This window comes from Triticum dicoccoides, chromosome 3B (genome assembly GCF_002162155.2).
Source record: "Triticum dicoccoides isolate Atlit2015 ecotype Zavitan chromosome 3B, WEW_v2.0, whole genome shotgun sequence".
NCBI classification, from domain to species: Eukaryota; Viridiplantae; Streptophyta; class Magnoliopsida; order Poales; family Poaceae; genus Triticum; species Triticum dicoccoides.
In genome coordinates, this window is record NC_041385.1 from 825,958,902 (window position 1) to 825,983,147 (window position 24,246).

The 24,246-nt window shown below is 45.6% G+C and overlaps 1 protein-coding gene across 1 annotated transcript; it reads left to right on the plus strand.

Annotated features, from left to right (window-relative positions):
- The first annotated feature begins 18,895 nt into the window (after positions 1-18,895).
- On the plus strand, positions 18,896-21,282 carry LOC119280177 (protein FAR-RED IMPAIRED RESPONSE 1-like). Its single transcript, XM_037561124.1, has 4 exons — positions 18,896-19,687; positions 20,420-21,056; positions 21,118-21,146; positions 21,268-21,282. Exons 1-4 carry the CDS (start codon positions 18,896-18,898, stop codon positions 21,280-21,282), a joined length of 1,473 nt encoding a protein of 490 aa, XP_037417021.1.
- Positions 21,283-24,246: the final 2,964 nt, after the last annotated feature.

Below are 24,246 nucleotides of genomic sequence, written 5' to 3' on the forward strand. Positions count from 1 at the left end.
CCCGCCTCCTCCTCGCGCTCGCTGGCCACCCTGCCTCCTCCTCCGCCACGCCCCGTCCCGCCTCCTCCTCGCGCTCGCTGGCCGCCCCGAGCTTGCCGCCCCGCCTCCTCCCAGCGCCCGCCCCGCCGAGGCACTTGGGGACCGCGCGGGCGCGGGGGGCGCCGCCGCCGTGGCGTCCACCTGCGTGGAGCACGCGTTGGTGCCGTAGGAAGGCCACGCGCAGGGCCGCAGACGCGGGGAGCGCGAGCTCGATGGCCGCGGACGCGGTGAGTGCGAGCTCGACGGCGACAGCTGTGTCGGCTTCATGAAGATGCAGCATGTGGGGTGGCTGCTGACGCATACACACGCGGGGATGCTCCACGCTGCGGCTGCGCAGCCAGGGAGCCGCATCGCCGTCGGCGGAGAGAAGAGTCGTGGCCTCGATCTGTAGCCGTATACTGACGGCGGCGGATGATCGCCTCCGAAGCGTGCCGCGCGCGCTGCTCTGCTGCTGCTAGTGGGGGGCACAACAAGTGGGGAATTTTTGCCCCCCCAGGCAAAAAATTTTGCCGGAAGCCCCCCAGGCGGCGAAAAATATGCCTCCTGGGAGGGCCAACGGCTGGAGATGCTCTTAGCGTCAGCATGTTAATATGTGCTTTTCTTCTTCTTTTGCTTAGCTTTAATTTGCACATGGTGAGCCCTAGTGGGTACATAGCCCACTATGATCCGTAAATCTATCTGTAGTATGCTCTACATATTGACATATTGTGTTGCAATATGCTATTACCCCACCTCACATAAAATGGACTTTTGTATTTTTTTTAGACTAGGATATTTGACAGAGTCAGGGCCGAGAGTCGGGCGCAGGAAGAGGTACGACCAGGTCTTTTTGTGTTTTATTTTCTTTCGTGCCAGCAAGATCATTTGTAGTCAATCTTTCCTGCAGAATACTTTTGGAATTTTCTTTTCTGTCTTCTCAATGAATTAATTTGTTTCCTGTGGAATACTTGTAGAATTTTCGTAGACTTGTGTCTGAAGACAGTCCTGTCACAAGGGATAGTGAATGGGATTCCTCAGTGGTATGAATAGGCATCTATGTCACAAACTCGTAATTTGGATGGTATGTCACGCATTTGGTATAGGTATGGATGCTCACAGAACATAAATCATTGCCTATCAGGATGCTCTATGTTCGTGCTGTGCAATGGTGAAAAACCGTAAGGTATGGTATTTTCCAACATAGAAATTCAGTTGCAGTGTGAATAGCATATTTATATCTTAATAACATGGTCGAGCTGTTTATGCTACGTTACGATTCATTTATGTTATATATAAATCGGCCACATTCCTAATGATGGTGAAGAATTACATTGTTTAGCCTGCTCGGGGACCATCATCTACCACTATTGGTCAACAGAAGAGCCAACTACAACAAATAGCTGGAGTTGCTCTCGACATCAAAGATGCAGCAGAGACAGTTATTCAGAACATGGAGGCTTGCATTGAGATTGATAAATGTGTTAGTACAGTAAGTGCTCTCCTATCAAAGCTCGACAACACAGAGATGGTGGAGGAACAAGCGATGAAAAATGCCCTAAATAAGCTTCTTAAGATCTTCCGTCGCGCCCACACACTCATCATGGCCTGCCAGAAAAGCGGTGTTGTCACCATGCTCGTCTGCAGCCCGCCATGCAAATTATCCAAACAGCTAACTGTAGTATTGGATCAATTGGTGCCTAACATCAACGCTCTGATTGCGGTCATCGTCAACAGCTGCACCGTCCGTCCCCACAGGTATTACGTACCATTACTGATGTTTGTTAGTACACGACTACACGTACAGAATAGCCAGTGTCCTGTGGTTGAAAGAACTAGACATCATAAAAACAAGCCGAACGTATATGTTTTAGAATTTCCTATATGTGAAACCTAGTGTGTGAGATTTTTCATTTATAGACTTGCTTTTTAAACATGCTGACGCACAAATTTTACTATAATTTATACATATTTTAAAAAACCCAGACAAACGTCAGTTGTAAGACAATAATAATCTGACGAGATAATGAAAAAACTAGGGATAACACTTGGCTGTATCACGTATGCCACTAGTAAATTTGTGGTCAATGATCCTACCAATCAGAAATCTGTTATATACCAACCTTACTCATTATCCTTAATTTCTCACTTTTCAAACAACAATTGTCTACATAGATAAATACTACAGTACCTCTATTATTATTAAAATTTCATGCATTAACTTAATGAATATAGAAGATTACTAATCTTCCTATCTTCTATCTTGATTTAAGTATGTATTGTTGAAAGTAATGATAGACTGATCAAGTAATGACATTTAACACGACAAGTCTAAATAGTTTTTAAAAGTACAAGTCAAAGTTTGATGCAGTCGAAATATAAGATTGGTGCTGTCAGAAAATAAAATGAAATAAAAACAGGAAATTGTGGTGAGTGGAGTCCCAATCCCTTCGATTTCCTCTCCAAACAAAACGCTCAAGGTCAAGGACAATAATTTTCTCATTTGTCCTCCTGTAGTATAAATCTTGATTCTCATTATCTCTGATATCTTGAACTCTAAACTTCACTGATTTATGATTTTCTTGAATTTTATCCGCTAACTATTTGTATTTTGGGGTTTTGAAATAGATACAAGCGTACCAGAAATACGCCTGCAGCACCCCGAGCACCAACAAACACTACTGGAATCAACCTATACACCGGGTGCCACGGACACTCGGCAAAGGATCAAATACTGCCGGCAAAGCCTTTGCCGGCGTAGAGGTCTTCGGCAAACAGAAATTTACCGAGAGCCAATCACCGGATACTCGGCAAAGAGTTTACCGAGTGTCGAACAGTGCCACTCGGGAAAATAAAGTGTCTGACGGTCACCCGACGGAAAAGGCAGCTGCTACGTGTTCATGGGATTTACCGAGTGTGCACAAGAGGTACTCGGCAAAGCCTTGCGAGCAAAATAAAAAAAAAGGCGCCGACGAGGGCACCGGTTGTAGCCGTCGCCGTCGCCGTCGCACAGCTGGGACCTCGAGCTGCCGCGAGACAGGAAAAGGCCGACGAGGCAGGGGCCGCGTACGCCGCGCAGTGCCACTGCGCTGCCGAGGCTGGGATCTCACGCCATCGTGTCGCACCTCATGCGCCAGGCGAGACGGGAGGAGGCCGGCAAGGCAGGGGCCGCGTACGCCACGCGATGCCGCTCCTCTGCTGAGGAGGATGCCCTACTACCGCCCTCGATGGGCTCCATGGCCGCCGTCGGGCATGGCCCGTTCAGGACTTCAGGTTCGCCAGGCACCCCATGGCCACCGCGAGCGAGCAGGGCGGAGCGGCGTCACCGGCGGCGGATCCCAGGGTCGCTGTCCAGCCAGCCATCTTCCCGGTTCTTGAGCTCGTAGCCCTTCCCTCATCTGCGCCGGCGTGAAGAAGAGACCAGGAGAGAGATGTGTGTGGGTGAAGAGTGAAGAGACAGCGGCAATGCTACACGTACAAACGATTTACAGGCTTTTACGGGATGATTAATCTTGATTGGTCAATAGGTGAGCGGGGCGGCCCACCCTCCTGAAAATCAGGGGGGGAGAGGTTTGTGATTGGTTGTTAGATGGAAGAAGCGTGTAAAAACGTGTAAGTCTTTGTATGTCTAGCATTTTTGCCTCTCGCAGGAGAGGTGTGTGTCCGTGAAGAGATAAGGAGAGATAGCATGTGGTGTGAAGGGAAGCCACATCATCGATCCAAACCATCCGCTCCTCGGCCAATCAGGGACGGGGATTTTGTGTTTCTTCGGCTCATGGTTTTACCGAGAGTTGTCTAAAAGGCACTCGACAATAAGTTGATTAAATACAACAGTTGAACCTTTAATTATATCAAAAAATTGACAGGTGTCATGCAATGGTGTATAACGAATACATCATGCCAATTTTCAGTTTTTTGGACTTCGTTTTTATTTTTTTTATTTCTCTCCCAAGGCTCATCCTCTGAGATCGTGGTAACTAAGGGCGTGTTCTGATGTCCTCCGGCTTCACGCTTCAAAAACTTCCCAGACGAAATTGTCCCGAATGGTTTTAGCTCGAGAAGCTGGATTCGAGAAGCTGCTCCTTCCCTACGTGTAAAAAAGAGAAGCAAGGTCGGCCCAGCTCCACCAAAACGTGAAGCATGGAGGTCGCTCTATTTACAGGGAACTGCCGCCGCCAAGTATACCGCTTCGTTGGCTCCCCTCGAAAAGAAACAAAACATCTTGAATTGTTAGGTGAATCCTCGCTTGTACCGCTACCCACTCCTAATTGGGCTGCATCCAGCCGGCCCAACATACGCCTAACAGGCCACAACCCTCTCTCAATTCGGTTGCAACTGTGGGAGAAGCTGTCGATGTCCCGAACGCTCCAGGAATCGCTACCTGAAGTTAGAAGCGAGGATGAGAAGTTGAATCTGTGGAGTTTTGTGAAGCTGGGGAGGATCCGAACACGCCCTAGATCTAGGGTTTTTCATTTTTACTGAGAGCAACACTCGGAAAAGCCACCACGCCACGTCATCGATCCGTGTGCTGTTCTAAGATTGGTTGAGAGTGTGCTTTCTTTCGATCAATCAGAAAAAAAGATGACTTTTATCGAGCGTAACACTCGGTAATAGTAAGAAAAAACTAAAAAGTTCATAAAACTTGGGAACGGTCCACCAAATATGGTATATTTTCTGTGAAAATTGAAGTGGTGCCATTTTACACTTTGTTTTTTGTGCTTGCTTTATAAAAAATACCCAATTTTTATACTTGGAAAATGGAAAATGACTTATTTTTACAAAAAAGTTAGAAACTCTATTTGGCAACATTGTTTGTAATGACAAGATGCATTCAGGCACCAAGTTTGGGCACATTATATTAAACTATGCAATGAATATGGCCATCACTTAGTCATTTGACTTGAAATCCATGGATGTTCATAGACATAGCCCATTTTGTGAAGGATTTTTTTTCAAATTAGTCATATGAAAATTTTGGTATTTTTCCTCACAACTAGTACACATAAAAGGACTCCATGCGAAAGGATTGTATTTTTGAAGTTGTATTCATTTTCTTTCTTTTTTTCAAAATGGGGTCAAAATGAATGGCATGGCTATTCATCACAAGGGATGGAATCTCTCAAAACTCTAAGTGGTTCTCCCATATAATGACTATTTGTGTATCTAAAAATATTTTTTGCTAATTTTTATGACAGAGCTATCACGCACTTGCAGTTCAAATTTGAATCACTTTCGTGAAATTGACGTAAAGTCATTTAAATGTGCGAAAGTAGCTAGAAAACTAGAAAATCCATGAAACTTGAGAATTGTACATAAAATATGGTCTACTTACTGTGATAATTGGAGTGGTGCCATTTTGCACACCCATTTTTGTACTTGCTTCACAAAAACACCCATTTTGACACTTAGAAAATGAAAATTAATTTTTTATACAAAAAAGTAGGAAACTCTATTTGGAAACATTTTTTGTAATGTCAATATGAGCCTATGTGTCTAATTTGGGAACATTATAATAATCTATGCAATGAATATGACCATCACCTTGGTCCTTTAAGTTGAAAGCCATTAATGTTCATACATGATAGTCCGTTTTGTGAAGGATTTTTTTTTAAAATTTGTTATATTGAAAGTTTGGTATTTTTCCTCGCAACTAATACACATAAAAGCACTCCATGTGAAAGGATAGCATTTTTTGAAGTTGTATTCTTTTTCTTTCATTTTCCCAAAACGGGGTTAAAATGGTAGACATGGCTATTCATCACAAGGGGTTGAATCTCTCAAAAATCAAGTGGTTCTCCCATATAGTGACTATTTGTGTACCTAAAAACATTTTTTGCTAAAATTTATGACTAAGCTATCACATACTTGCAGTTCAAATTTGAATTACTTTCGGGAAATTGACATAAAGTCATTTAAATGTGCGAAAGTAGCTAGAAAATTAGAAAATCCATGAAACTTGGGAATTGTGCATAAAATATGGTCTACTTACTGTGATAATTGGAGTGATGCCATTTTGCACCCCGATTTTTGTACTTGCTTCACAAAAAACACCCATTTTTGACACTTAGAAAATGGAAATTGATTTTTTATAGAAAAAAGTAGGAAACTCTATTTGGCAACATTTTTTGTAATGTCAAGATGCACCTATGTGTCTAATTTGGGAACATTATAATAAACTATCCAATTAATATGGCCATAACCTTGGTCATTTGAGACTATATAAATACTTGGCAAGCCAAAAAAGTGTAATTAATATGGCCTGAAATGAAAAAGTTTTCAACATGGAAATTGTCTGTCTCGTCAAAATGAACAACTTTGATTTTTGGACCATCTTCATCAGAGGACGTATGCAACCTCTACAACCAAAACCGTGCAGTTTAGCGAAGACACCCTTTTGCTGAGTGTGACACTCGGTAAAGAAGCCCTGTTTGCCGAGTTTTGTTATTTTATTGAGTGTTTTGTCCACGACACTCGGCAAAGTGCCTATTTGCCGAGTTTTGCGTTTTTGCCGAGTTAAGCACTCGGCAAAGATACTATTGCCGAGTGTCCGACATAATGCACTCGGCAAAGAGCCTAACACTCGGCAAAGAGGAAAATTCCAGTAGTGAAATATTCTATCAGCAAGGTAAAAAACCTGCTTTGGCCATGTTGGTCTATTGTGCTAGAAAAATCGTAGGTCTTGCTTGTTCAAACTATTGCGCATTCTTAATTCCGATCAATTGCCCTCCCCTATTTCAGACAAACTTCGGGAGGTGTTGCAGCCTCTCTGTCCAAATTTGGAGATTGGGATAACAGCAGGTAGAGACTAATTATTGCCATTTGAAGCTGTTAGCAAACTTGACATCTCTTATTGTTCTCACCAAGCAGTATGCAACTTTGTTTAAAAAGTGGAGGACATAAATAGTGGAATTGTGTAATTAGAGTCCGTCAAATAAGTTTTGGGGATTTCATGGAATGATAAAAGAAATCATGTACAATCTCTAGATCTCCCTCCTACGGTAAAATGCCGGTCGCTCGAACATGAGCAAGGTATTTCCCATAAGGAAAACAGCATATTTCTAGGAGTGGTTTGCACCATATATCAGTTTGAGTTGTGAACTTCATTAGTTCCTTCGATTGGGATCTGGGACGAGCATGATTAAATCATTGCGAACTGTACATTCTTATCCTAACGTCTTACGCTTTCCTAATTAACTACTACTTCCTCAGTCCGAAAATACTTGTCATCAAAATGGATAAAAAGGATGTATCTAGAACTAATACATTCATTTTTATCCATTTTCATGACAAGTATTTTCGGACGGAGGGAGTACTTGGTGATACCCTTCTAAACCGGTGAAAAATCCACGAAAAATATCTCTGTGGGACTGAATTTATCATAGTTGCAGTACAGTAACCCTCTTACCAGAGTGGTTATAGGAGCCTCCAAAGTGCCAACGCTCCGCCGTACATCACCACGTAAGTGGTTGCAGTACTCTCCGGTCGCTCGCCGGCAACCTGCTCTCTCCGTCTGCCGCGCCAACTGCCGGCACCATGGACAGAGCAATCCGGCGGGAGGCATCTTGGGATAAAGAATGCCCCCCGCTGGTGGGGCGGAGGAAGGAAGGAAGACGGCGGAGGGTTCCGGCGCGCCGGCGTTTTCCCTGCGATTTTGGGGATCTCTTGATGAGAAGAAGCGCTGTTTTATTTTTATTTTTTTCTTCCTTTCTTAAGACATTCGGTGTTTTTTTGCATTTTCTGTTCGGGGGAGAACGACGACGACGAAGCCCATCAGGTGCAGCCCACAATAGCGGGAAGCTCAATAAAATTTGTCACTCGTTCCTTCTAGGCCCACGTGATGTAACACTGCGAACTAGTAGTACCACATTCTTGTCTCAAGATTCTAAAAAAAAACATTCTTGTCTAAAAAAAAAGGAGTACCACATTAGAATTTCACTAAAAGAATAGTAGTACCAATTCTAAAAAAATGACATCAGATTTTTAGGGACCTCGAGCGAACGCTCTCGTGCACGTCGAATTCCGCGCACGAATAATAAAGCGTCTGCTTCCGCACACCCCCTTCGAGCAAACAAAGAGCTGACAACAGTACACGGTTCGCTCACGATGGCAATCTGAGCGAACACAATTCGAAATGGGAAATTGTTTGAGCATTCCAGTTTTCACCATTTTACGTTGATATAGCATGTCAATTTCCTTCAGCAACACGACAAATTCAGAGCATGGCTATTATCACCATTTTCTTTTTTTGATTGGCAGTTCTCCGTGTGTTGCTTTCATGCATCATGGCATTTTTTTGAGTATTTTTAGATATAATATGATATTTTTTTAATCTAGAATATGGTAAATTCTTATTTAACAACATGGCTATCCAGACACAATGCCCATGCACTCAGATCGATAGGTTTGTGCCGTCCCATTAGCCTCATCCATCTTTTGGTTTTGGGAAAGCTACGGAAGCTTTCTGCCGAGTTTTGGGAGGCTTCCAGAAGCTTTCGTTCATATGTTTTTTCTCCACGTCTCCTCCCCCCACATCTCCTCCCTCCACGTCTTCTCCCTCCAGGAGCCTCCTCCCTTCACGTCTTCTTCACCGATCACAGTCTGATTTCGAGAAGGGGCGCCGCCGCAGGTGACAATCTCCATGGTGGCCTCCTCACGTCCCAAGTCAGGTGAAGTATACTCCCGGTATCTGATTTTTCAGCGCTCGGCCTCTTACATGACAAAACCATTTTCCAGCATCCCTATGCATGATTCAACGACTAGGATATCAGGTTCAGCTAGACCTGGGCACCGAATCGCCGCGTCCTCTAGTTATCTATCGCCATCAGTTACCAACCAGAATGGATAGAGATGCCAACACCCATATCAATAGCAATGTAAGTTTGTAGATTTTGCTGAGGGCAAAGTTATCAATGTAAATCTAAAGTGGTTTCTATCAGGAAAATTGTGACCGATGCTGCCGAGTGGATACAAGCGTGGTGGTGATGGAATCTAAATTAAGTGCATTCTAACAAAATTAATAGATGATCCGCACCAAACATATTATAATAATAACCTACGAATAGGATCTAGGAAAAAATTCCTAAGGATCTCAGCCTCGAAAATTTCTCTAAAAAAACCTTAGAATCAAAAAGGCCTTAATGGTCTTATGCTTACATGTCACTCCTTTCTTGTTTGGCAGCCTTTATGTAGATGTAGTACAGCAAATTGTGCCACTTTGGCATGCGTTCTGTCTATTCTCGATGCCCAACAATGTATTATTAAGTTAGAAAGACAAACATGGACAAACTGTAGGACATCATAACCATCAAATCACTGCTTGCCTACATCTAAATAATCAAACTGTGGGCATGGTACTTCTCTGAAGCAACCACTTTTTTTTCTCTGCAGGACCCAGTCTTGTGTGGCGCACCAAGGAGAGAATACAATATGGCAATATTAAAAATAATGACGGTGATGTCAAGAGGAAAACGATGTGGTAGTGCATTATAAAAAGTGATGGCGGCACTATCAATGGCACATCATAACAAGGTTGGCCGTTTTATTTTAGCATGCCGTCTCGCAGTCTCCTAATCCTTCCCTGGAGCTCACCTGGTGTGGGAGCTTCTAGCACTGGGTCTGTCCTTTATGCCGTATTGCAGTCTGTCAATTCACGTTTCTTTGACACTTCCAGAGAAGACCCTGTCACCGGTGGGAGCAAGCGCGTTATCTGTGTCCAGAACAGATTAGTTCATTTATTCGAGAAGACTTGCTCCCGAGCCGATACTGGAATCGCTCGTTTCGAGAAAGACATGTGCAGGGGAAAGAAAAGGAGAATTAATCCAAGAAATCAGGTTAGTGCTACAACTGCTAATCGGCTTATTACTTGTTTTCATGAATTCCTCAGTTTATTAATTAGTTCATGTCATTAGAATTGATCTGTGCCTAGTCCCTACGATGGTCGATGCAGTGGGCACCGTGACCAAGATTGTGGAAGTTGCACTAAAGATCAAGAAGGCTGCAGACACGGTGAAGCAGAATGAAGATGCCTGCAAGCAAATAAAAAGCCGCGTGGAGATACTCAGTACTACGTTGTCGCAGCACCAGAATAACACAGAGCTAATGAACAACTCGGCAGTGAGGCTCGCACTTGATGTGCTGGCCGATATCCTTGGTGAGGCCTTGAAGCTCGTCACCGACTGCCAGGAGGAGGACACCAACTTCCCGTGCTTTCTCTACAGTTCCGGGAAACTGTCCCAAGAGTTAATGAAGGTGGAGCAACATATATCCAATAAGAACATGGATGCGACGTTGGCCATCATTGCTTTCCTTTTACCTAAACCAATTGGTCCAGTCAGTTTACCTCCAGCTCAACAGGTATGATTCATTCAGAACTTTTGTCATCCTTGCGTGATACTAATGTCTTCCAGAGTGCTCATTTGAATGGCAAGACAAATTGACATGCTATCCAAGTAACTCTCCAGCTGAACCAATGTCCAGGCTTCCAGCATACACACCTCCTCCCCCTACCCATGAATTATACTTTTGACTTCTTCCAGCATCTCCCTTGTAATGGCGTTCGGCACTATTGGAACTTCTATCGATGGGACCTACCACACACTAACTGGGCCGATGCTAAACTGACCCAAAGAGGTTTGACGTGTTACAAAATGGTTAGGTCGGCCAGAGAAGGTCATACCAGTGACTTTTTTGCTAATTAGACTGGCATTGTCCATGGAAACTCATATTAGAGGCTGTAGAGTGAGGATGGCAATCAGAAGTGGACCGGTCACACGAAAGATTAAGCTCCTACCCCCCTCTCCCCTCAAACTCTTCAATAATTGTCAGTATTTCAAGTCAGGAACACCCCTACCATCATTGGACACAATGGAATGGCACGTGTTCTAATCATGACTTGGAGTGGTAAATAATCTCTTTCCTCGTATATATTTTCACGTCCGACCTTACTTACATGTCCCTTCAGAATTTTCAGGATTGTCATGTCGGCAAACAAGCGCCTTTCCAGTTCTTAGCAACGCAACCACCAAATACGCTCCAACAGGTACCATACAGTACATCCCTAAGTACAATATGATGCTCGAGTAATATTATGTTTTGAATCATATATCCAGATTCGGTCTACTAAGTGAGTAATAGTAATTCTATGGTATAATGGAGTATACATGAATGATATTATGTGTGGTTATGATGCTGATGCAGATGTGCAGACAAATTCAAGACGAGAGTGATGTGGATGTTCAGATTGACTCATTTGTATGTTTTGTTTCCCACTTGTTGTACATAACTTACTGGAAAAATATGACGCAATTTTCTGGATAGAATGTTCATCCTGCTATATTTGGACACTCTCATGGCAAATATTGTTTCAAGATCAATGATCAAAATACACGAACATTTGTACAACACATGCATATGTATTCAAACAACAGACGTTTGCATCATATTGATCTTAACTCCATATATCATATAGAGATAAGCTATAGCATGGTAGCGTCAAAACCAGGAACACTACTAGCACGTGGAAACATACACAAAACTAGGTGATTTTCACGCACGTTGCAGCGGGAATTGAAAGGTTAATTTCAAAAGAATTGTATATGGAGAAAATGACTAAATAAAATGCTATTATTTTGAAATGTAGAAATGTTCCTAACTTGCATTGTGTGTGAACAATGGGAATACATGTAGGCTGGACCAAATTAATTGCAATAATTAAATTGGGTACATCTTAGCCTTTAGAAAGTAAGCAAATTAAATCATGTTCGACGTACTACGTATGTCTAGTAACAAATAATAGACATGCTGATGTGATCTACATGGCTGAAAAAATATTGCTAGTGTATGGTCACATGGAACATTTGATAAGGTAGAAGGCCTGCATGTTGAGAAAATTAGAGGTACTGGGATACAAAAAATAGACATGATGATGTGGTCTACATGGCTGAAAATATTTTTAGTGGATGTTGACGTGGCACACTTGGTGAGGCGGAAGGCTTGCATGCTAACAGAACAACTAAATCTACTAAATCTAATGGAGGAAAATATAAGCTTGAAAATCAATAAAAAATCAATGAAGTGTCTAAAATAGAAAAAAAAACTTTTGAAATACAGTTAAAAATGTCATTTCAAACAAAAATATGAAGAATGTAACATGTGGCAACTCTACGTGCATAGACTAATGCAAAAGTAATTATAATTTATAAGTTATATACATGGTTTGATTATGTGGCAAACTTAAATGCAAGGCATAGTGAGGATGCTGAGGACTGTATGCACGTTGAGAGAAGACTTAAATGCATGACTTTATGGGGACCTTGAGGTGGATACTTTGCATGTTGAAGAATTAAGATGAACATTTTAAGAATGATGCTAGAGCTATCCCTTAACCATGTCCAAAGAAATTAAGACTAGTACAAACTAGAAAAGATGGATGTCCTTGAACAATATAGCTAACGTGAAGGTAGTAGCAATTTAGGTAACGCTGTAACGCTGCTGGGGAAAGACATTGAAGTTTGGGTGCATGATTAAGTCATGTGAAGCGATCAGTTACGATTAAGGGGTATGCGTAGTACCTTAGTGGTCAGCATGTGAATACGTGTTTTTTTTTCTTTTGCTTAGCTTTAGTTTGCAGATGGTGGGCCCTAAGGGCAACTCTAACCGAACCACCTAAAAATAACGCAGGATCCGGCGGAGTAAACTCTTAGTGGAGTATCTTTACTCCACTAAGATTTCACCGGACCGACTCCTATATATAATGGAGTAAACATAAATTTGTATAAATTCAACCTAGTTTCAACCAAAATTTGCATAAATTTATAGATAAGTTCAACCTAGTCGAACACATTGTCTTGACAACCGAACATTAAATATAAATTCAAACTTAAACTACACACTTAAAATACACTAAACTTAAACTACACTAGACTACTCATCATCATCATCCTTGTCATTGAACCAATCTTGCCTCGACATGCCACCGCCCAATAGGTCCGAGCCGGTGTTGTCATCGTCGCAGTCGGGGAAGATGTGCCACCACTCCTCGATGTCTAACTCCTCCTCCTGACCGCCCTTGTCACCGCCTTGCACCTTATCACCTTATCACTGGAGATCACGATGATCATCGACTGCCCGCTCCGCAAAGATGGCCCGCTCCGCCTCCACGAGCTCGGGCTGCTGGCGGTGGAGGTTCGCCATGTATTCCTCGTCGGCGGCCTCCGCCGCGAGGCGGTCCTCCCGAGCCGTCGCCTCATCCACCACCCCCGGCACCACGTGGACGAGGTGGGTGTACCGCGTCCCCCACGAAAAAGTTGAGCCTCACCGCCATGCCATGGAACCGGACCTGCCACCAGTCGTATTCCAAGGCGGCGAGCTCCGCCATGTGTAACAAGCCGATCCACTTTTTCGTGTGTGTCTCCCGGTCGGTAGTCTCTACCACTCAAGTCTCCCACGCGCGCTCGCGGGCGCCAAGGTATTTCCTCTGCGGCTGCCATGGCGGAGGGAAGTCCGGGAAGTCGGAGAAGCGAGCAAGGGGCACGACAGTGGCGGCTCGAGGATGTGGCCTGGCGGGGCGTGGCGGCGTGGATCCGAGCTACGGATCGACGGCAGGAAGCGCCGGCTATGCAGTCCAGCCATTCGGAGAAGGGTGGCGCTCAGGGAATGGCAGGTGTGCCGACAACAGGGATGGGGGAGGAGAAGAGGCAGAGGAGGTGGACATGAAGAGGAGGGGAGTGGCGCTTTTTTTTACTCGGCAGTGGAGCCGTGGAGTAACAATAAGGGAATCGGAGCCCGCGAGGATATTTTTTACTCCTCGAACGCCGATTGGGGATCAGCTAGGTACCGGTTAGTGGAGTAAAACCGGATTTTTACTCCTCTGTCCGGTTATTGTGTATCGCTTAGAGTTGCCCTAATGGGTACTTAGCCCACTATAATCCGTATATTTATCTTAGTATGCTCTACATATTGTGATGCAATATGCTATTACCCCACCTCACCTAAAAATGGATTTTTATATATTTTCTAGACTACGATATTTGACAGAGCACTCATGGCAAAACGGATGTCCCAGGAAGAGGTACGACCTGGTCTTTTGTGTTCTCTATACAAGCAAAATAATTTGGTAAAGTCAATCTTTCCTGCAGAATACTAGTAGAATTTTATTTGCTGTCTTCTCGATGAATTAATTTGTTTCCTGCGGAATACTTGTAGAATGAAGTCAATCCTGACACAAGCTTAAGGGACAGCAAATGGGATTCCTCAGTGGTATGAATATCTATTTCCTCCGTTTCTAAATATAAGTCCTTTTAGAGATTTCAATATGGACTACATACGGATATATATAGACGTATTTTAGAGTGTAGATTCACTCATTTTGCTCCGTATGTACTCCCTCCGTCCCATAATGTAGGATATTTTTAGACAGTAGTGTAGTGTCGAAATGCGTCTTACATTATGGGACGGAGGGAGTAGTTTATATAGGGATCTCCAAAAGAATTGTATTTAGGAATGGAGGGAGCATGTCACAAACTCGTAAATTTGGATGGTATGTCATGCATTTGGTCTAGATATGGATGATGATAACGTCTGGAAATCATTGCCTACCAGGATGCTCTATGTTCGTGCTGCGCAATGGTGAAAAAGCGTAAGGTACATACTTCCCTACATAGACATCCAGTTGTACGTGTGAATAGCATCTCCACGATCTTAGTGCCATGGTCGAACCCTTTATGGTACCTTAAGGTCATTTATGTTTTATACAATAGGCCACACTATTAATGATGATGAAGAATTAAATTGTGCAGCCTGCTGCTCGCCGAACACCCTCTACCATACTACAAAAAATAGCTGGAGTTGCTCTGGAAATCAAAGAGGCAGCACGGACGGCTCTTCAGAACACAGAGGCTTGCATTGAGATTGGTAAACGTGTTAGTACAGTCAGTGCCCTCCTATCAAAGCTCGAGAACACAGAGATGGTGGAAAAACAAGAGATCAGAGACGCCCTAAATGAGCTCCTTGAAATCTTCGGTCACGCCCACACACTCGTCATGGCTTGCCAGAAAAGCGGCGTTGTCACCATGCTCTTCTGCAGCCCGCCATGCAAACTGTCCAAACAGCTAAGTGCTGTATTGGATCAATTGGTGCCTAACATCAACGCATTGATTGCAGTCATTGTCAACAGCTGCAACGTCCGTCCCCGCAGGTACTACCATTGCTGCCATTTGTTAGTACATGTACAGAATACCCAGTGTCCAAGCATGGTGCTTCGCCATGCATCCAGCTGTCAAACCAGAAGGAAGCGGTCCTCCCATCCCCTAGCCGTGCGCACGTAGCTGCCGCAAAAATGGTGCGCTCCAGGTGGCCGCAGGGCACCGGCAATCCAATCCATGGCCAGTCGGTGGCCGTGCGCTGGCGCCAAAGCCACCGCAGGCGTATCGCCAGCCCAAACCGCTCGAGGTCGAGGATCCTGAGCCCGCCCAGCTCCTTTGGATGGCAGACCCTGGCCCAAAGCCACCGTGCAATGTCCACCGTTGCACTCCTCTTGGCCCCTCCAGAGCCATGCCCTCCTGAGCCTGTCAATCTGCCTGCGCACCCAGGGAGGTAGCGCTTGTATTGTCATCCAATAGGTGGTGAAGGCAGTGAGAACCGCGTTGAGTAGCACTAGCCTTCCAGCCGCGGCAAACATTTTGAGCTTCCAACAAGCTAGCCGAGCAGCAGCTTGTCTAACAGCGGCTGGAAGTCGATCTTGTGCAGCTTGCGTAGAGACAGTGGGAGCCCTAGGAATTTGCAAGGGAAGCTGCCGCATGGCGCTCCAGGTGGTGCCGTGGCGAGCTCCACGTCAAAGCGGTCACCATTGATTGGCAAGATCGTGCTCTTTTGGAAGTTCACCCGCAGACCGGTGGCCTCCCCAAAGGCACATAGAATTAGACGCAGCGCCTCTACTTTGTTTTTGATAGGGTTAAGATGGCCACATCGTCAGCGTACATGGAGCTACCGAAATTGGGCACCCTACCTCTGATAAGAGAGAGAAGCCCGTCGTCAACCGCCTTCAACAACAGATGCTGTAGCGGCTCCATAGCTAGCACGAACAGCAGCGGTCATATGGGGTCTCCCTGTCGCAGGCCCTTCCTGTGTTGTATAGGTGCGCCCGCGATCCCGTTAAGCAGCACACGCGAAGAGGCAGTGGCCGGAATTAAGGATATCCAAACACACCATCTCTGCCCGAATCCCCGAGCCCGCATCATGTCAAGAAGGTAGGTCCAGGAGACCGAGTCGAATGCTTTGGCGATATCCAACTTCACCAGGAGCATTGGTCGCTTCGTCCGGTGAAAGTGGCGTGCCATTCCTTGGACAAACAGGAAGTTGTCCTCAATGTGGCGGCCCTTGATGAAAGCACTCTGAACCGGTGAGACGAGGCAGTTGATCCGCTAGGCCAGCCTGGTTGCAAGCATCTTGGTGAAAATCTTCATAATACTATGAACGAGAGTGATGGGCCTGTAGTCTGCCATAGTCTCTGGGGCGCCCACTTTCGGTAGCAGAACAATATGTGCACCATTGATCGCCCGAAGCCCTACCCCATTCAGCCCATGCAGCTGTTGGAACGCGAGGACCAGGTCATGGAGGATGATGCTCGAGGAGGCCTTGAAGAAGGCTCTGGAGAAACCATCTGGGCCCGGCGCGCGGTCTGCCGGCGGTTCATCGATGGCCGCCTTGATCTCATCTATCGAGAAAGGCAACTCAAGCTCTTGCAAGTCCACCTGCGACAACCCAAGCAGATCACAATTGATCACCGAGGTTGTGGCCGCCGCAGTGCCTTGCAAAGCTTTGAAAAAACTAGCAGCGAACTCCTCCTTGTGTCGCTGCTTAGTGGCAAGCACGCCATCCCGGAAGAGTGACGCAATGTAGTTTTTCCTTCTCCGCGAATTCGCTTTAATGTGGAAGAACATAGTATTGGCGTCACCCGCCCTAAGCCAGCGGACGCGCGCCCTCTACTTGGCCTTGATGCGCTCGATAACCACGAGTCCCAGAATCCTAGACTTGAGATCTTTCTGCAGTTGAAGCTCGTCGGGCGTTAGGCGCCTGTTTTCTTGCGCAGCATCCAGCAAGGCGGCAGTATCCTGCGCCATAAGAAGCTGCAGCCTCGTGTCTCCAATGTGGTGCTTGTGCCAGCGGCAGAGCGCGCTGGCCGCATGCCGCAGCTTCTCAGAGCCTGGCCACGGCACTAGTGGCTTGGCACGGCTGCGACCAGGAGTGGAGCACCACGTCGTGGAATCCCTCCATATGCGGCCAGAAAGCCTCAAAACGAAACTGCGGATGCCTCGGGGTGATTGCGTCGCAAGTTAGCAGCAGCAGGCAGTGATCGGACATCACCGTAGCAAGGGGCTGCAGCCGCGCCGACGCAAACCTCATATTCCAGTCCGGCGTGCAGAACGCCCGGTCCATCCTGACGAGAGTGGGCTCCCGCTGTTCGTTAGACCAAGTGAACCTGTGGCCTGAGAGCTTTATCTCCATCAGGTCGCTTGAGTTCAGAGCCTCACGGAACTGCGCCATGAGGTTGAAGTTGAGGTTGGAGTTGCTTTTGTCCCGAGCTTCATAGATTAGGTTGAAGTCCCCCTTGATTAGCCATGGAGCCGCTATCAACCCGCGGATTCTAACGAGATCGGTGAGGAAAAGCGGTTTCATGGCATCATCAGCAGGCCCATACACCGTGGTCAGCGACCATGGCACATCACCGGATCTTGGCTTGATGAGGATCGAGATAGCGAACATGGAGATGTCCATGATATCCACCTCAAACTTCTCTGCATCCCTGGCAACCAGGGCGCCCCCACTCGTTCCCCAGGCTGGCAGGATTGCCGAGCCGGTGAGCTAAGGCCCCGCAACCTCCAGTAACATGGATGCCGGGATCTCTTCGCGCTTCGTCTCCTGAAGGCAAAGGAAAGAGCAGCGTGTTTGATCCACCAGACTGCGAACTCCCCAACGGCGTGCGCGGTCATTAAGTCCGCGCACGTTCCAGTTACAATAATGCTACACCTACGAAAGCGTTACGTAAGGTTACGTGATGACTCCCAAGCAATCCGACGTGGCCGCGAAAGCCCGCGCACGCGCTGAGAGAAGGATAATTAAAGAAAAAAAAGATAAAAGATAAAGCAATACGTGCCGCTATTCATGTAAGAAAAAACAGAAACAGAAAGGCAGTCCGTTTTTCCTGATTTACCAGATCGCCGCCGCCTGCTTTCGATCGCCGCCGCCTGCTGCCGATCATCTAAATTCCTGGAGGACTGGGAGGAGCTGAGGTTCAGTGTCTGCATCTTCTTCCAGCTTTTCTTGATCAAGACAATGCATAGCTTGTGTGCTTCCGCAGTTTTTTAGTTTCTGTAAGTCATCGGCGCATGGCGGCCTCTGCTTCTTCGCCTCCGTCGGCGCTGCGGCCGCCGTCTCGTCCATGATGAAGTCAATGCATATCTTATGTGTTTCTGCTGTGCTACTCTCGCTCTTGGGTTCTTGTTCAATCTTGGCATATTTCATCTATCTTTTATAAATTTTGGATTGGATCAACGTCTTTGCATGTACATGTCGTAACATATCCAGTACTGTTACTAATTTAGTCATCTCGTTAAGTTCAGCAGGAAGTTCACAAGTTCATGGTTAACATTCCAGCATTTAGGCCACTTTGTTACAATTTTAGTTTTGCCTTCAAATGACAATAATTAGAATTTTCATGATTATAGGAATGGATGATGGAACGGTTGGTGTTCAAGAATCAAGTGACATGTGTATTTCAAGCGATGATGGTGGTATTAAGCAACAAAATGAAAGCAACGCGGAACTTGAACATGAACACAGTGAAGCTCAACCAGATGCTTTAGTTGCAGAACCTGAATTGGGGATGACCTTTGACACCGAGAATGAGGTGCGAGAGTACTACATCAAATATGCTAAAGCAAAAGGCTTTGGTGTGACAAGAAGAAGCTCACACAGTGATGATAATGGGCAATTGAGGTACCTTACACTTTCCTGCTCTCGCTATGGTAAGACTCAATCAAACTCAAGAAATATGTTGAAGCCAAATCCAACAGCCGGGATAGGATGTAAAGCTAAAATTAATATTGCACATGGTCCGGATGGGAAGCTTCATCTCTCGACGGCGATTTTGGATCATAATCACACATTGAGTCCACAAAAATCTCGGCTATTCAGATGCAATAAAAAGTTAGATTTCCATGTCAAGAGAAGGCTTGAGCTGAATGACCGTGCTGGAATACGAGTAAACAAGAATTTTAATTCATTTGTTGTGGCAGCAGATGGTCATGACAACCTGACTTTTGGTGAGAAAAATTGTCGCAATTTTCTAGAGAAAACTAGAAGGTTAAAACTTGGTAGTGGTGATGCTGAAGCGGTTCGCGACTATTTTGTCAAAATGCAATCTGCCAATCCAAACTTTTTTAGTGTCATGGATGTTGATGATGAATCCCGACTTAGGAATGTTTTTTGGGCTGATGCCAGAAGTAGAGCAGTGTATGAGTCTTTTCATGATGTCATTACTTTTGACACGACATATTTGATGAACAAATATGATATGCCTTTTGCTTGTTTTGTTGGTGTGAATCATCATGGCCATTCAGTGCTACTTGGGTGTGCTTTATTATCAAATGAAGATACTGCAACATTTGTCTGGTTATTTCAAGGATGGCTTACATGTATGTCAAACCGTCGACCAAAAGCAATTATAACTGATCAAGCAAAAGCAATTCAGAATGGCGTGGAAGAAGTTTTCCCAGAATCTCGATACAGATGGTGCTTGTGGCACATAATGAAAAAGATACCTGAGAAGTTGGGTGGGTATGAGGAATATGATCACATAAAGGTTGCCATTGGCAACGCAGTTTATGATTCATTAACAATTACAGAGTTTGAAGTTGCTTGGATGCATATGCTTGAGAAGTACTGTCTTGGTGATAATGAATGGCTTAAAGGGCTTTATGAACATCGACACCGCTGGGTTCCAGCATATGTGAAAGATGCCTTTTGGGCAGGTATGTCTACTACACAACGCAGTGAGAGTATGAATGCCTTCTTTGATGGATATGTTAATGCAAAAACCACATTGAAGCATTTTGTTACCCAATATGAGAATGCTCTTCGTGATAAAGTTGAGAAGGAGAATATTGCTGATTTTAATTCCTTCTATTCAACTATACCTTGTATCACACGCTTTGACATCGAGAAGCAATTTCAATCAGCCTATACAAATTCAAAGTTCAAAGAATTTCAAGAAGAGCTAACAGACATTATGTACTGTGATCGAAAGTTAATACAAAAGGAAGGGGCAATAGTAACATATGAAATAACCGAGGATGTGTTAATTGACAAGGAAAAAGGATGGAGAAAAGATATTGTGTACCATGTATATTTCAATGAGGAAGAGTTTGAAGTTAAGTGTTCATGTCGCCGCTTTGAGTTCAAAGGTATTCTCTGTAGGCATATCTTATGTGTGCTCACTCACATGAAAATAAAGGAGGTTCCTCCACAATACATCCATGATCGGTGGAAAAAGAATGTGAAAAGAAAGCATAACTTTATCAGATGCACATATGGCGGCATGGAAGACACACCTGTTGCAAAACGCTTTGATAGATTGTGTGAATCTTTCTACCCAATTGCGGAGATAGGCGCCATGTCAGATGCTTCATGCAATTCTTTGACTGAAAAGCTTCACGCCCTCAAAATTGAGTACTCTAGCAACTCAATTTCTGAAAATGACAAGGATCAGGTTGGCACACAGGAAGATGCGTCTTCTAATGGGAAGACAACAAGTAAAACTATTCTAAGTCCAATACCGGTTAGATGTGCTGGACGTCCTCCTTCATTGAGAAAGGAATCGAAGGTTGATAAGCTTATTCGTCAAGCAAACGAGAAGAAGAAGAAAGCTGAACAGAGGGACAAGAAAAAAGCAGAACAGGAGAAAAAGAAAGCTGAACAAAGGGACAAGAAAAAGGCAGAACAGGAGAAGAAGAAAGCTGAACAGAAGATATTGTTGCATATATTACGTTTGTTCATAAGCTACTTTTTTCTTCTTCTAAAAACTCACGAATTTTGCATTTATTTCAGGCTCACTCCACAAACTTAAACAAGAAAAGGTGCAATAATAAAAGAAAACAATCAGAGGATGATATTGTAAAACAAGATGTTACGGATTATGTGGTATCTAATTCTTGTTCTCCATTGTTTAACAATATTATTTTCATTTGTTCTTTGTAGTTAACAGATTTGTAATTTGAAACAGAGTCAGGAAGGTGCTTATTTGCAAGGCGGAGCTTGTAGTAGCATACCTCAGGTATCTTTGGATCTCATCTTTTTATTTATAGTAAACTTGAGAATCCATGTCGTTATATGAATTTATTTGGAGCAGGGATCATTTGAGGTGGGCACTACCACTGGCAACATAAATCCAACACCGACAACTACAATACCATATGGAGGTACATCGACAATGGTTATGCCTCCAATTCTAGGAGAATATACAAGCATGTTGTTTCAAGTTCAGCAAGGATCGACTGTAATGTCAGGTCCTGCAGAATTACACTATGATGGAACTGGAGGGCTGAACAGTACGACGGACCAGAGTTAAACATGATTTATGTAATTTGAAGATGTTGGATACAAAAATTCCGATGCACTTTGTAATAGTTGAAAGGCACTCGTGCACTAGCGAGTAAACAAATTTATGTTTTATCATTTGATTTTCCCCTAAAGTACTATAACAGATACAGAATTATTATACATTTGCAATTTTCATTGATATGTGTGTGCGTGCACATTGCTGCTAGCTAACTCCCATGATTGATAGCTTCCAGTTTGTGTGTGACTGGGAGCTTTCTATTCAAACTGTTTGTTTCAACCATATGCGCACACATTACAAGCATGTTGGAGATTCATGTATGTCCTTTTTTTCATGTGCTTCAGGAATATGTAGTGTAAGGAGGCTTCCATGTCAACCTTGTCTAAATTGACAACAACCTGATACTTTTTATTTGTCGGGAGCTTTCTATTCAAACTGTTTGTTTCAACCATATGCGCACACATTACAAGCATGTTGGAGATTCATGTATGTCCTTTTTTTCATGTGCTTCAGGAATATGTAGTGTAAGGAGGCTTCCATGTCAACCTTGTCTAAATTGACAACAACCTGATACTTTTTATTTGTCATTTTGAATAGTCAATGGCAGAACAGTGGTACATAAGAATGTATGTTTCCTTTAATCTTTCCAGAACTGAAACCTTGTATATTGATTTCATTGACACAAAGTCAGATCTTACAACAACACCAATTCATATAACTTGAAGTACATTCTACAATCAACAAAAACTACATAAGCAATATCTATTTGGAACTTGCACATTCCAGTTTCTTCTCTTCCAGTGACACACGCATAATCTGCAACCTTCTCTCTTTTGATTTGGTTAAACTGCACTTCACGTTTGTTGTCGAATTGCAGAGAGTACTAGGCTGGAGTGTCTAGCTGTCTATTACTCCCCTCCCTGCAAAACTGAACAAAATTCAGACTTCCCATAAAATTCAGAACAAGTGGTGGCAGAACTGCTAAGCTACCATGTTCAATCTTGTAGCTCGTCGATCTGGTCCAGCTGGGCGGGGCTGAGAACATCCAGCTCGCCCCACTGCACGCTCAGGAGATCAGCTGGGAGGGGATGAGACTATCGAGGCCGCCACACCAAGAGAGAGTATGCTGCGCTAGGGTCGACCACAGCATCGCCTCGCCGCCTCGGAGGAGCCGGCCTTGACGCTGCTGACGATGAGTACATCACCTCCCCGCATCGCACGAGCCAGCAATGGCGCATGGCGCATCCAACAAGGAGGCCGCTGCAGGGGATCTCGCCGCAGGGGATCTCGCCGCGTCGGGCCGCCGCTACAGGGGTTGCCGCTCGCCCGGCCGGTCTGTGCGAGTCCGTCGTCGCCTGGGCGTCGGGCCGCCGCTCGCCGGGCCGATCTGTGCGAGTCGGCCGTCACCGGGTGGTTGGGAGAGAAAGGGATGGGATTACTTTTGTTTTTCCCACCGCAAGTTTTTCTTGTTCTCGCGCCGGCTCGTTTCTTTTTTCGTTTCCTTCTTTCTCGCACGGGCTCGAGGCCACGTCCGATCGCATCCGAGTCATCACGTAACCTTACGTAAAGCTTTCGTAGGTGTAGCATTATTGAAAGACAGCAAAAGGAAACGGTACGACCAGCAAAACAATACGGGCGCCCGACGAGGTCGCAACAAACTAGCTCGAAGCCTACGGCCTGGTCGACGGACGGCGCGGTAGCTAGCTGAACCACAACAGAACATAACAAGTAGGTTGATCTAACATGACAACTATAGGGTCCCGATCCATGAGGGCGGCGATCAGGCCAGCCCCGCCGCCTCCTCGCCGGCCAGCTCGCGGAGGACATCGTCAGGCAGGTTGAAGCGCCCTAGTCCTCACACCCGCGGCCCTGGCCAGGGAAGCAGTGAGCTTGCCCCAGGGCTGCTAGAAGCGGTTGATGTAGCACGCTCGAACATGGGCGCTGAACTCTCCAGGCTCGCTGATGAAGCGGAGTTGCTGTGCCAGACGCGCCTGTGCCTGCTGCTGTTGCGTCATGCCCACCTTGGACTTGGCAATCCGAGCACTGGCCCTGCGCGGGGGTGCAGGAGTGGGCACCATATGAACAGGGGCCGGGCTCTCTTCCTCCGGCGAGGGCGGCTCGACTGGCGGCGCTCCCATGATGGAGGCCGGCAGCATGTTGAAGACCTTGCAGAGGAAGGTTGTGGCTCCATCCACCTCGAGCGCTTGCATCTGCGAGGCCAGCTGCTCTTTCGTCATGAGCCGCTCCCGCCTGTTGGCTGCGCTTTCTTCATGGTCCCTCCCCTGTCACCTTTCTCTCGAGCGAGACCGGCTGCGACGGCCTGAGTTATCCGAGCCAACGCTGGTGCTGCGGCCTGACAGGGCGTCACGGGGCGAGGCACTCTTGTGACGCCCGTGGTTGCCAACTGGTCCATCGTGCTGGCGCTGAACGGCATCGCGCGCCGTTCCGTCCGCACGGCAGCCCAGCAGGCCACCGCGCCAGCCGGAGCGCGACCTGGCCCGTCGGCGCCCACAGGCTTCAGGAGGCTCGTCGTTGTCATCACGGGGACGGTGCGGGGCCGGGAGACCTCCCGCAGAGCCGCACGGCGACGGCCCGTGCCCCTGTGCCCATCTTCGACC

Coding starts and splice junctions, on each gene's coding strand:
- LOC119280177 (XM_037561124.1), top strand. CDS start 18,896: ATGACCTTTGACACCGAGAATGAGGTGCGAGAGTACTACATCAAATAT. Junction 19,688..20,419: donor CTGCAACATTTGTCTGGTTA/TTTCAAGGATGG, acceptor TACCATGTATAT/TTCAATGAGGAAGAGTTTGA. Junction 21,057..21,117: donor GATATTGTTGCATATATTAC/GTTTGTTCATAA, acceptor CATTTATTTCAG/GCTCACTCCACAAACTTAAA.